Below are 13,802 nucleotides of genomic sequence, written 5' to 3'. Positions count from 1 at the left end.
AATGTTTTGCAATGATTTGTGTTTCAGAATTGACCCATGCTAGTCCAGTGATTTTGGCAATGAAAAATGGAGATATGTTGAAAATACTAAAACTGTTAAATGACTTGGGGCCATGGGATAGTCCTCTGTTATTGGCACATGCCCAAAGGTCTGTAGTGTGCGATTTTCTTTTCTTCATGTTGGTTAATATGGTAAATTCATGCTGTCTGTTTGTCTTATCTTGCTCTGGTTTGGTATTCCCACTAACCACTTTAATGTTGTGAGACTTTGTGGTGATAATTTTAGTATTAGCAGTGTTCAAGAAGAGGAACTTGAAACATGCAGGTAGAAGAATTAAAATTCTGAAATATAGAGTTGTTTTCTTATCAGTGTGGCAGTCTTACTGTGGTTTGGCATTAAAGATAATGTGTTTTGTTTGTACAGGCTCTATGAAAAGTTTGGGGAAACAGCTGTAAGGCCCTTGATCAAGTTCTATCCATCAATCTTGCCCTCGGACATCATGCAGCTTTGTAGACATCACCCTGCCCACTTTTTAGCATATTTAGACAGTCTCATTAAATCAAAGCCTGAAGATGAAAGGTAAAGGGGCTTGCATGTATGCTGCGTTCCTTTTTTTTCTTGTTGTGAAATACTTATATAATACAAACACTAGCTGTCATCCTGTGTGGGTTTTTAAATTTAAACACTGCTTTGTCTGCATATTAAAAATAGAAAGGAACTTAACATGAAATACATTTTTGTTTTGCCAGTTAATTTCTGTGCATTCAGTCTTTTCCCATGTTGCTTCATTATAAAGCAGCTTCATTTCTGTACTTTATCAAATTAGCGTTGGGCAACACTTCAGTATGTAAAACTCAAATATGGATGCATTCAGTAATATTTCTGAAGATTAAGGGGAATTTTTAAATGTTTATCATATTGCCATATTTGGTCAATTTAAAAACTATGGTTTTTCAAACTTTTTTAGGTCATCCCTCCTTAGATCTCTTCTTCAACCTGAAGCATTACGACTGGATTGGCTGTGTTTGGCTGTTTCCCATGATGCTCCACAAAGAACAAATACAGTGGATTCTGAAGGAAACCCTAGGTAAGGTAATAAATCATGTATATTGAATTGCACCCAGCAAACATGCAGTTGTCCAGATTTGCATTGTGTTCCATGGGGGAGCTGGCTACCTTCAGTTAAACAACAGCTGTAAGTGATGCATAGTTGTGCGTTGGCAATTCTGCAGTAGGTTCAGTTTTTCCCTAGAGTATATTACCTCCCATACCTCAAGATGTTCAACAGCAGCAACCAAAGGATTAAACAACTTTTCTAATATCTTAATCCAGTTAGGAATAAGATCTGTAATGATTATCAATACATATCTCTCTTAAGAAGCTGCCACTTTGTAAGAATCATTTTCAGAGTATTTCTGGAGAACACATTTTTTAAGGTGTGTGAAATTTTCCTACTGTTTCAGCTGGAATATACACATGGGCATAGATTCTGAACATTGATGCTGGTATCCCAAAAGGCTACAGTAACTTTTTTGTCTCTCCCTCTCTAATTGCATCTGTGCCTAAAAGAAAATCTCAGTTGAAGTGAGTCTATCAAGAAAGTAGTTGGCCATGCTGTTTTTAATTAATATTGTCAACATTTCATGTGAAAGATGACATAATTCTGTTCACCTATTTGGCTTCATAATAAAAATAGTTCTTATAAACTCAGGAGAATGTTAACATTTAACTTGTGAATAAATCTGTCTTCCCAGACCACGTTCCCATTTCTTTACCTGGGGCTATAGCCAACTGATTTTGCTTCTAATTAAACTCCCAGCTGATTTTGTAACAAAAGAGAGGATGGCTGATATCTGCAAATCTTATGGGTAAGTTGAAAACTTGGTAGTTTACTGAAAAATTCTTCTTCTTGAAATGTAGTTTATTCGGCATCTTGGCCCACTGAATACTGTATACAAATGAAAGCCAATAGGTTTCCTGCCAGTCTGTCAGTTAACTCTATTTATATGAAGTATTTTGTGGATGAGTATATATTTTAAAGTGTCATCATGTATAGATTATAAATAGCCAGTGTGAAGCATACCTCTGTGGTATTACCTTTCTTTGTAACTAAGAAACAATAGTCATAGCTTAACACGAACTACACCATTACATGTTAAGCCGGGGCAGAGAAAATATTGCCCATGGGCCATATCTGACTTGCAAAGATCCTCTGGGCCGCCAGTGTCCACAGCCAGACAGACCTTCAGGTAGCGCCTTTCCTGCCACATCTCCCACACTGCTGTAAACAGCAGGCTGCTGAAGCCAGCTTATGTGATTCTGTGCGCTGCCCTTGTTCCCATTGTAATCCATGCAGCTCCAGTTGGATGAGAGCTGACCAGTAGGAGCTGTCTGGGCCATGCTTACAAGTGCAGGCAGCTCAGGGAGCCCCTCTTCCCCCAGTTGCACACATCTCGCCAAGACATGCACACTAGCACCAGCAGCTAGCTGCTTTGAGTGATGTATGGGGGCTCAACAGGCAGGCAGCCTTTCTGAGGTTCCCGCTGGGTTGCTATCTGGGAGCTGTCTAGGGGAAGCACCTCCTGGCCAGAGCCTACCCTTGACCACATCCCAACTCCCTGCCCTAGATCACACCCTAACCCTCTGCATCTCTTGCCAAAGGTCACAGCTAGGGATATTAAATATTGGTTAATTAAATAATTGTGTAACCTCATGAATTCTTATCGGTTACTCGACTATTGTATAGTCCCCGGGGGCGGGACTGGCAGCCAGTGCACTCCAGCCCCACTCCCAAGGAGCCCCGTGCTACTCCGCAGCCTCTGTATCCGCAGTGTGGGGTGCCAGTTAGGAGCTGGTTGGCAAGGGGAGACAGTTTAAAAACCAGCTCCCCTTGTGGACTGTCACCCCCGCTGCTGCCTCTGATACAGGGGTGACAGCAGCCTCTGTCTGAAGTGGGGGCCTGAGCTCCTGAACCGGGGCATGAGCTGGAACTGAGCTGGGCTGCCTACCCGCCTATCTTCTAATAACATTTTAAATGCAGAGCCGCGGTGCGAGTAGGTCCTGGACTGGCGCAAGCCAGGACTGAGACAGGCTACTGGTCAACCTGCTAAAAAAAATTATGGTGTTGTGGTGGTGAGGGCGGGAGATGCGTGTAGTCTATAGCATTAACCTATACGCTTTTGCTTATTGGTTAATCAGTTAATCAACTACACTGTTACATCTCTAGTTACAACCTCCTCTTGCCTCATGTCACAGCACAAGCCCCTGCACTAGACCCCGAACCCTCTCCTGCACCCCATTCCCCTACTCTGAGCTCTCTTCTGCACCAAATCTTTCCCAGACTCACACTAATATAATATATTTATTAATCTGTTAATATAATAGAAAAGTGTGGTCCTTGACCACTTACTAAAGTTTTGGATTGACCCCCTATCAAATATTATTGTCCACCCCTGTGTTACGCCCTGTTTATTACTCAATAAATGTTATTGACCTGAAACGTGAGCAAAGAAATAACCCCAATGCAGGTCACTAATGCCTTTCTCTTATGTAACCTGCTTTAGTAGAGAGAAATTTATCTATTGGACTTCATAGACCTCTTGCATGCATAAAGATGTTCCCTCTGTTCCTAACTACTCCCACATATTTCCCTAATGACTTCCATTCTTTTCTCTATGCAGGTCTTACCTCCATATGATGGTGGTTTTCCACTTGACCCTTTCTCACTATCTTTTACAAAAACTCACTGTAACGAGACCACATAGGTGTATTTATCATAGAGCACTTATGACTTTTTGAGGGCATTGTTTGACCAAAGGCCTCAGTAATCTGAATGTTCTGAGGACTTATGGCATGGCCTGTGTTTTGCCACTTTGAGATGGCCAGGGTGTTCTTAGTATTTAGCGTTATTTGCTCTTACTGAAGAGTTGGTAAATCAGTATTTCATTATCAGTGGCTTTAGTTTAGAATAAACATTTATTTGATTCTGGAAAATTTTAATCTCTTCTTTTAGCTTCTGGCCTGGATACCTCTCTGTGTGTTTGGAACTGGATAGAAGAATAGAAGCCTTTACTAATATTGTTCATTTGGATGATATGAATCTGTTGGATGGAGAACATGGTTAGTGAATCTTCACATGTGAGCTCACCAGTATAAGACCTTGTCTATATTGACTATGTAGTGATTGTTGATTAACTATAGAAAAACATTTGTCCAGAGTTGAATGAAGTCTTTTGGGTATAGCAAGATTACTTGGCATCTTGTGTAACTTCACATAGTTATATTTATGCTGTACAATATACTGAGTATAAATCAGAAACTCTCCTCACAGAAGTTTAATACTTGTCTTCCAACAAAAGTGTTTTTTGTTGGTTTTTTAAATCCTAGCGTTCTGTCAAGTGGTTCAAATCTTTTAACATTTTAATTAAATTTTTTGGCTCCAGCTTGCCCTCTGAATGTTTGTTGCCCACCACCTTGGAGAATCAGCTAATTCACTAGCAGCACACTCTAGTGAGTTTTCTAGTGAATAGTGAGCAACTTTCTATATCGGGTAGCAGAATTCCAGGGAAAATCTATAATATCCTTAATAGACACACAGAGGAATTTGACTCTTAGTTTAATCCAGAACCTTAGCGATGGCTATGAAAAAAGTCCCAACAACTATACACTGGAAAATATTGTGTCACTGTCAAAAGATCAAATGCGTTTTAAACCACTGAACTAAGAGATTAATGTACAATACTAATTCTAGAAAACTAGCCTCTTTTAAATGCTACAAGCTTTCCCCTCACAGATAGCTATAGCCAGTAATTTAATTTTGCATTTAGGTTTGATTCCAGAGACCTTGGAAGAATGGAAGTTCCTTCTCCACCTTGCTCACAGTCACAGCACAGATTTCCACTATCATGGTGCACAGAATGGCAGTGCTATCACCAATGGTAGCGCTAACTGGTCAAATTGCATTACTGTTGAAAACATAGCTCTTCTGTTGGCTAAGGTTATAGGCCCAGATCATGCCTTGCCAATACTGCAGGAGTGTGGTTTGACAGCTGAATTGTCCGAGAGATTTACCAAGATCTGTGAAATACTGAGAATTGCTGAAAAAAGGCAAAGGTAAGACATGTAGGTGTGCGTGTAGAGAACATGTATCAATACTTTACTTCGTGTCATTTTAAGTCAGAGTTTGGTTTTTCATTATATTAAAAAAAAATAGTCAAATCATTTCAGACTTAACCACCAAGAGTTTATACAGTGTTACAGCATGGTAAAAGCTACCTAAAAATTCTTCTGTGCCCAATGTAAAAGGGATATATTTGAGGCATGTAGCTTTAAAAATGTATTAACAGAAAATACACTCAAAATTAATATTTCCTTCAAAATGAAGATCAAAAACGAAATTCACATGTCTACAGCTGAAGAGTTCAGCAGCATCTTACCTGTATGGTGCTCTGATAACTGCTTCATAAGCACTAGAATAGTGTAATGAGACATTACAGTAGGTGGAATTCAGGCATTTACTTGCACTGCAGATGATGTCAACATAGTTCACCCACAGATATGCTGTTTAATTCATTTAAAAAGCTCGTACGTGGAAAAATATAAGACTCTTTGGAATTAAGTTCTAGAAGATGTCACTTGAGAAGGTCCTTTTGAAATCTCTTGTGATGTCAATATTCAGGGGTAATTAAAAGCAAGAGCATAGGCCTAGAATCTAGCAAGCCCTAAATACTAGCTTTTAATGAAACAAGCCCTGTTATCTCTTTTCTACTTTTTATGGTTTGTCACTCATGCTCTTCATTCAGGTTAGTGAAAATCTTCAAAGGTGTGGGGGGGGGGAGAGGGGGAGTGGAATTATAGGGCCTTCTCTGAATCCGAATCCTACTTCACTGCAACAGCCAGTTTAAAATGTAAATGTTAGTAACCTGCAGCAATTTAAGTAACTAGTAGGTTTGATTTTTCCTCTCTTCTCCCCCCCCCCCCTTTTTCGTTTGTAGAGCCCTGATACAGTCCATGCTGGAAAGGTGTGACCGTTTTCTCTGGTCTCAGCAGGCATAGGAAATATCCAGGAGCCATTGAAATGAAGTTGTGTATTGTGCATATTCTACATGTAAAGTGCCTCTTAAGCTTTATAAAGAAACCTTTTAAAGAAACAAACTCTTGGCGACAAAATAATGTATTCAGACATACAGCATGAAAATAGCACCTAAATAGGGTTTTCTTCCACAGTTCGTCTTAAATCCTTTAAAACAGGTTTTAGAAATTGTTAGATTGATTTCAGCATAAACATTGGAGTATTTCAAGACCACAAGTGTCTGACAAACTTGGGGGGGAAGAGGGATTACAATACAAATTAAAAGGGCTGAATGAATTTGCCAGTAACTCTGTATGAATTAAAACAGTTAAAGGTACAGTCCTTTGAACATTAAATTATTCAGATGAATAATTTGATTAATTAAAAATCATTTAAGATATTGGGTTTTGTCTTTAGGAACTTGTGTAGGTTGGTCAAGATGTAATCTTTATGATGATTAATTCTGTGTATATTGCAAGCATAGCAGACCCCTTTGCCAAACATTCACATTATCCCTCCTGACATCTGCTTTTGCAAATAGCTGCAGAGAACACATGCAAGAATGCGGATTTTCCCTTAATTGTACAGACTATCTACTCTTTTGATCTATTTCTTTAAGTAGCAACATTTTTATCTATAAGATCTATGTAAAATAATGTTATGTTGTATTAATTATATACTGAAATTTGCATTATCTCTTCAAAATGCTAATTTAAGACTACTGAAAAAATGTGTCAACACAGCATTCCTAAATTGCACAAATCTGTCATGTGGTCATCTTCAGATGATTGGTAAGATCATTTGTTTAGATCCATGTAGAAGACAATATTTTGTTACTGCTTTTTGGTAGAAATGATGTAACTGCATAACTTTTTATCTAAAACTGCCTTTTAAAAAGCTGATTAATACTAATGTATCTTTAAAGGGAGACTGTCAAGTTAAAAATCATGGTTTTTAAGAAAGCCTTTACCTTTCAGGATTAACCTTAGACTATTAAAACTGAAGATTTATAACACCCAATTTTACTTAATCATTTGCAAAAACTTATTTTACACCTATTCCTTGTACTCTGAACTTCCTAGTGCTTGAATAGTAAAAATACAGTGAGATTTACTTTTGGTTTTAGCCCACTTCAATTTTGGGGCCTCAGACACTAGAGTAATGCTGTAATGTCTCAGTAATGGTCCCAAAGAACTAACTCCCTTGATAATTTTGTCTTTTTCCCTATGCCAATATTTTGTGAGTAAATTTGACAGTATCCCTTTAAAATAAAAGCCTTCAAATATTTTATGTATATAGTTTTTTCCTCCATTTTTGCTGCATTCCAAACTAATGATTTTTATTTAAAAATTAATGATTTTTAATCAACGTAACTTTCATCTGACACGTTTGGTATGATATATAAAATGGCAGATGGATGGGTAACTTCACTGGCTCAATCTTTAGAAAGTCATTTCCTTTTGGTGGAGGATTTCATAGCTCTTCTGGATTGGGAATAAAGTCTACAAAAATATGTGCAGTGGAAGCTATTTCGTAACTTCAGGTTCTTATCTGCAAAAAGCCAACAAAATGTCCTGTTCAGCTTCAGTTTTACTTGGGGTTTAGATTGTTAACTGAAGTTTGGAAACAAACGCACATGTGCCTGTCTACACGCTCAGGCACACTATACTCTTATTTACCATAGGAGCAACGAACTGGAAGTGAAGTACTCCTTAATTGTCATAACTTTAGTACTCATACATCATAAAGCTTAGAACAAATCACTCTTTGTGTCTGTTTCCCAACCTATGAAATGAATACTACTACCTCATATGGGTTTTAGGATTAATTAAGCTCAGTTTTATGCAGCACTTCAAAGAAGTAAAGACTTTTATAAGCACAGGAATCATCTGTCTCAGGAAAATTCATAACTAGTGCTTTCTGACACAAGTCTAGTGAAATCTCTTTTGGTTGGAGGACAAATGACACGGAAAACAGCTGAAAGCTTTGTATACACGATAACCTTTATTTTAAAACCTTGTTGTTCTTGTACGCACAGTTAACAATGCTGACTTTTGCAATCAAGTTTTTTCCAAAGAGCTTGTATTTCATTTTGCCTAACACTGTCCACATTAACCAGTTTTACAACAGTTTTTTTAAGTTTATTGCACCTAAATTGGACTTTGTATTCATGGTTTCAACTAATTTTAAGAGATTTCAATAAAAAAAAAAGTGTTTCTGACTTGCTCTTGATTTCCCTATTCTATATATATCCAATATGAAGCTGTGAGAGACACATTGTGACTTCATCCTAGGAAATTCAGCAGTTGCACATTGCAAGCACGAGAAAGGAAAGTCTGTCTCCCAGATACATTATGCCCCATTTAACACTTGTTTAACCTTTTTGGTTAATGCTTTGTGAAATCCTGTCACTTGGCATAATAGCAAGTAAGATTGTCTGAATATGGGGGGGTGGCAAGTCACAACAAGAATTAACGTATGATGGTCAAACACCAAGAGATCAAGTTGCAACAATACCTAAATTAAGTTACTTTTTAAACTATTTAACAGACAAAAAAAAAAAAAATAGAAAAAAGCTCAGCTATCAAATACTATTTGTAAAAGAACCAGAACGCTATATCCCCTCTCTTAGAAAAATCACCAGCCACTCTGTATCCAGTAAAAACATCTGGATTCCTCTCTAGGTAAATTCGATGCATATTGTTCTTAAGATTCTAGGAGACATGCTAACACTTTGATTTCTATTTTAGCCATAATCAGATTTTATTAAATCTGGTGTTTCACAAACAGAGCAGTTATGGTGTCCATCTTTTTGATGGACATATCCAAGAGCAGTTATGGGTTTAACTGTGGTAACACTCTGCCGACTTTATTCTGATGCCTGGCTATCCTCTGCTGGGCTAATTGAAAAGCCTTCCTTGCAGTGTGACTTAAACTGTACCTTTCCTCGTGAGGCACCCTAATCATCTTGTGCAGAGTTGAATCACAGAAGTCCTCTTAGGCTTGTCCCCCAGTGTGCTGACCATGCCACTGATGCCCGCCTTCTAGTTCTCTGGGGCTCCCCACCTCCCCGTCCTGCTGGACCAGAAGTCTGATCTCCCTCAGAAAAGATACAGAGTTAAGGTAACTATCCTGCTGAACAACAAATGCTGAAGCAGTTCAACTCTAGGAGGGCTCGGCTATAAAGGCTCAGCACACAGAGAACAACCCCCCAAAGGAACCAAACCCCCAAATCTATTCTTCTCTGTGCAAAAGTTCACAGAGAAAGTTCATAAGGTCAGATAAGCCCTCTTTTATCGATGCAAGAGAGGTATGTAAAGTGGTTACACAACCCACCCCCAGCTAACAGTTATTTACACTGGACTTGGTGGTAAAAGGATTTTAAACAAAAGTACAAGAGGTAGGATTGACGGGGGTGCAAGTGAAAACATCAAAATAAATTACTAAATTAAAATAGAAAATTGCAACTAATCTTAATCTACTAAGAAACTTATTTCATGCAAATGCTTACCCTAAGCAGTTGCTCTAAATGTCTCTGATGAGCTAAACAACTTCCTAGCTTGGACTCATTCCCCAGTCTTAGGGTATGCCTACACCACAACATTATTTCAAAATAATGTCAAGATAGAGGACTTCTTCCTCCGACTCCTGTAATCCTCACTGTACGAGGAATAAGGGAAGTTGGAGGAAGAGTGCTGTATTTCGAAATAAGTACTGTTTAGACACTCCCAATTTTGAAATAATTACACAACTGACATAGCTCAATTTGTGTAGCTTATTTCGAGTTAAGCCCTGCTATGTAGATGCACACTTAGATGTTCTAGCAGACAACGTAGGTAGTAAGAGGGGGGTGGTCTCCTGGGCTACGTCTAGACTAGCATGATTTTCCGGAAATGCTTTTAACGGAAAAGTTTTCTCTTAAAAGCATTTTCGGAACAGAGCGTCTAGATTGGCATGGACGATTTTCCGCAAAAGCACTTTTTGCGGAAAAGCGTCCGTGGCCAATCTAGACGCGCTTTTCCACAAAAAATCCCTGATCACCATTTTCACGATCGGGGCTTTTTTGCAGAAAACAAATCTGAGCTGTCTACACTGGCCCGTTTGTGCAAAAGGGACTTTTGCCCGAACGGGAGCAGCATAGTATTTCCGCAAAAAGCACTGATTTCTTACAGTAGGAAGTCAGTGCTTTTGCGGAAATTCAAGCGGCCAGTGTAGACAGCTGGCAAGTTTTTCCGGAAAAACTGGCCAGTCTAGACACAACCCTGGTGTCTGGAAACTGCCCCCATTGTTTGTTTTCCCCTCTTATGTTCCCAACACAGGAATTCTTTGTGTTCAGTTCAAACTTTCCTCAACTCAAGTGGAAAAATAAAAAGTACAAAATGGGTTTTGGCATCAGATGATCTAGCCACATGTATTTCTGAGACCAACCACAGTTTGGGCTTATATGACAAGACTATTCACAGGTGTTGATTTGAGTATGGAGTTAAGTTTCTGGAGCAACGGTAATGGCCCTTATTAGTACATTTAGAACTATAAACAGATGCACACCACATATTTCTAACTTTACACCCAAGAATGATACATGCACAAAAATAGGATTTACAGATTCAGTGGATTACAATATTTAAATTGACATCACATGATCTATTTTGCATAAAGCATCTTTGAGCTATGCATTCTAATACTCATAAGCCATTTTTCATAAAGCGTATGGGGAGCATGACCCATCTGTCTACTAGAATGCCCAAGCCGACTTCCAAGTTTACACAATAAGCTTAGTCTCTTGGATACCCTTTGTGAGGCCATGTAGGCTCAACAGATAAGAAAACCTTCCAGAGAATCAGTAAAATTGGGTAACCAGTGAGGGTTACGGTCTTTGGTCTATTGCTTCTCTGTGCCTCAGCTTACAGGAAGAGAAACTGAAGATACTTACTTGATACGTAAAACCCTTGGAGAGCTGTGGATGAAATAGACTATACACATGCCTGGGTCTCATGCAGCCTGCAGCTAATGCATGGGATGTCATTATCAAGTGTGTTCCCTGCACAAACACCATTTATAAAGCTCCATTTATAAACCTTCCACTCTTTGAAACATGCTGAAGTGAGGAAATGCCAAAGTTACAGTTGAATAAACAACCTTAACACTACTTCTGTGCATGTGTGCAGCACTATACAGCCCTCAGTTATTTGTTCAAACTTTTACTAAAAGTATATTACATTATTTTTTCAGATGGCTTTGGACACACACACACACACACACAAGACTATAGAATCCAAAAGTCGCACATGTAATTTGTGAAAACAGTTTATACCTAAGATGTACAGTAAATAAGGCCTTCACTCCCTCTTTTCCTCTTACAAAGTTGTAAAAATATTTTGCATTTCAGTATTTAAGAATGTTTTTAACAACACAACTACATACATTGTAATGCAAGCACTTGTGCAATATTATTTTTGCCTTTGTGAATTTAAATTTAGAAATTTATGGTATTTTTTTAAGCTTTTAAAATTAAATATATTCTGTAGGACAAGCATGTTTCACTGAATTATGCACTTTACTAAATTAACAACTTTATACATGGAACAAATGAAGTTTTAACACTGAGGAATTTTAAGGGGCTCTGTGCATGAAATTGTATATTACAACCATCCTGCTTCATACTACTGGCAGGCCCTAAGGCATAATGTCTGGTGAAGTTTAGTCACAGCAGCACACCTTTTCTTTCCTTAGGAAACTAGTTAAAAAGAGCCTAAAATCATACCTATCAATGTTTAAACATAAGGTGAGATTCTTTTTAAAAAATGAATTGTTTACCTTTGGGGTGAAGACCAAACTTGTAAAATTTCAGTTCAGGTTTTAAAGCTTGGACAACATATGAATGAATTATTTCAGCACGGGAATGATTATTCTTTAGAATAATTCAGGGCTTGTCTATGATTACCACAGGATCGATGCACCAGAGGTTGATCTTCGAGCATTTGACTTAGAGCGTCTAGTAAGTACCTGTTAAATCAAATGCTAAAGGCATCCCCATTGACTCCTGTACTCCTCGCACTCACGAGGAGTAAAGGAAGTCGACAGGAGAGTTTCTCTCATCGACCTCCCATTGTGGGGATGCTGGAGAAATTTGTCTTGAAGTGTGTCAACTCCAGCTACATCATTCTCGTAGCTGGAGTTGCATATCTTAAGCAAACCTCCTCCGTTAGTGCAGACCTGGACTCAGTTAACTTTCCATCCAATGTGAGAAGTTACGAAAGAGGTGGTGGATTATGAACGTAATTTGTTTTCCGTCACGTGTCCTATTGTGTTAATTCTGTGATGTATTAAGTTTCCATTTCTGAAAAATCACATGTGAGCTTTACATAGAATCCCAAATTACAGAATGGCCAGGAGGGAAGTAAATTGGTCATAAATATGTGTTAAGATCAAATTATTTCTCTAAAAATGCAGGAAGAAAATTTGATATCTTCAGGGAAGAGATTCTACAGAGAAAGTTTACTGAGAGACGCCTCAAAGCCAGATTGTTCAATGGGATTAAGTAAGGACAACACAGTTATACTCTGTTGTCCTTAAAAGTCCTAGAATTGTTTTGGGCTAGTGCACAGGACTGAGTTAGGACTATTTCACAATATCTTCCCAATCATAATGACTTTATTCAGATTCCATTCCCATAAGAACCACGCTGAACATTTACAAGAGCTGCTTTTTTGTTTACAAACTCGAGGTCAATGTCTGACCTGAATTAGGTATTTACCTTCATCTCTCCAATTAGAATCAATAGGAGTATTTCATATGATCTCCCATGCAATGATACAAAAATGTAAACTGCATCTACTCCATATGAATAACAATTGAAATAAGACTGTGATTTATTAGAAATGAAAACTCACTTTACAAAGTCAGCTGAATTACTGATAGAACTGATAATTCCAATCCACTGGTAGTATTTGAATTAAAAGATTTTTTAAACTCTTTACATTTAACTTCATATATCTTATGGCACAGATATTGACTACAAAGTTACTCAGTAAGTGAACTGCTATTCAAACAAACTATAATCTCCCTTTAAAATTCATAATGGTGGTAATAAAAGCCAGTTGATATTTTTCAAAATTCAAAAATGAAAAAGGGAAATAAAGAAAATTTTTGCAAAGATGGCATCTCATTTCTGGTCAGTAATTATGTTTTATTTGTTTCTATTGCCATAGCCTCTTGGACCCAAATTCATGGAGTAGAACCCATGGATGAGGCACTGTATGAACAAAATGAAAAGACAATTCATGCCCTAGCAAGCTGATGGCAAATGCTTTTCCAGCTACTTTATGGCATCTCTTTTGGGGAAGGGTAAAACTGGTTTGGCATGTATGGTACATACAAAATAATTACTAAAAACTTCTATCTAAAAATCTGATACAAAATATTGCTCATTTTACTAATTTAAAGACATGTTAAGCAAGTCAGAAAGTGACTGCCTTGCAACTTCCAGTAAGTGATGGATATTTCATCACAGTGGGCAGTAGTTAAATGCTGTAATTGAATGGACAAGGCAGGCATTGACCAAATCAAAGTAGGAAGTCTCTAGAGGAATTCCCAGCAGAAGCAATGTCTATTTGCAGTCAACAAGCAAAAAGTTGCTCAATTTGAAGTTAGCAGGTTTATGTAAATTATTTCCTGTTTGCTCTCTAAGATAAAGCCTCCAATAAATACTGGACCATTTTTCCTTTTGAGA

General features: G+C 37.9%; 1 protein-coding gene across 4 annotated transcripts in view; it reads left to right on the top strand.

Annotated features, from left to right (window-relative positions):
- HPS5 (HPS5 biogenesis of lysosomal organelles complex 2 subunit 2) overlaps window positions 1-8,291 on the top strand; it is a 45,556-nt gene extending 37,265 nt beyond the window's left edge. For all 4 annotated transcript variants that reach the window (XM_075928107.1, XM_075928105.1, XM_075928106.1 and 1 more), the window contains exons 17-23: window positions 28-148; window positions 424-579; window positions 968-1,087; window positions 1,755-1,868; window positions 4,013-4,119; window positions 4,827-5,112; window positions 5,994-8,291. In XM_075928107.1, coding sequence (XP_075784222.1) covers window positions 28-148; window positions 424-579; window positions 968-1,087; window positions 1,755-1,868; window positions 4,013-4,119; window positions 4,827-5,112; window positions 5,994-6,054 — 965 coding nt within the window. In that variant the 3' untranslated portion in view covers window positions 6,055-8,291. The remainder of the gene's footprint in view (window positions 1-27; window positions 149-423; window positions 580-967; window positions 1,088-1,754; window positions 1,869-4,012; window positions 4,120-4,826; window positions 5,113-5,993) is intronic.
- Window positions 8,292-13,802: the final 5,511 nt, after the last annotated feature.

Source organism: Pelodiscus sinensis, chromosome 4 (assembly GCF_049634645.1).
Source record: "Pelodiscus sinensis isolate JC-2024 chromosome 4, ASM4963464v1, whole genome shotgun sequence".
In the NCBI taxonomy this organism is placed as follows: Eukaryota; Metazoa; Chordata; order Testudines; family Trionychidae; genus Pelodiscus; species Pelodiscus sinensis.
The sequence above is the reverse complement of the archived record's forward strand: the minus strand, read 5'-3'. Positions and strand labels throughout refer to the sequence as shown.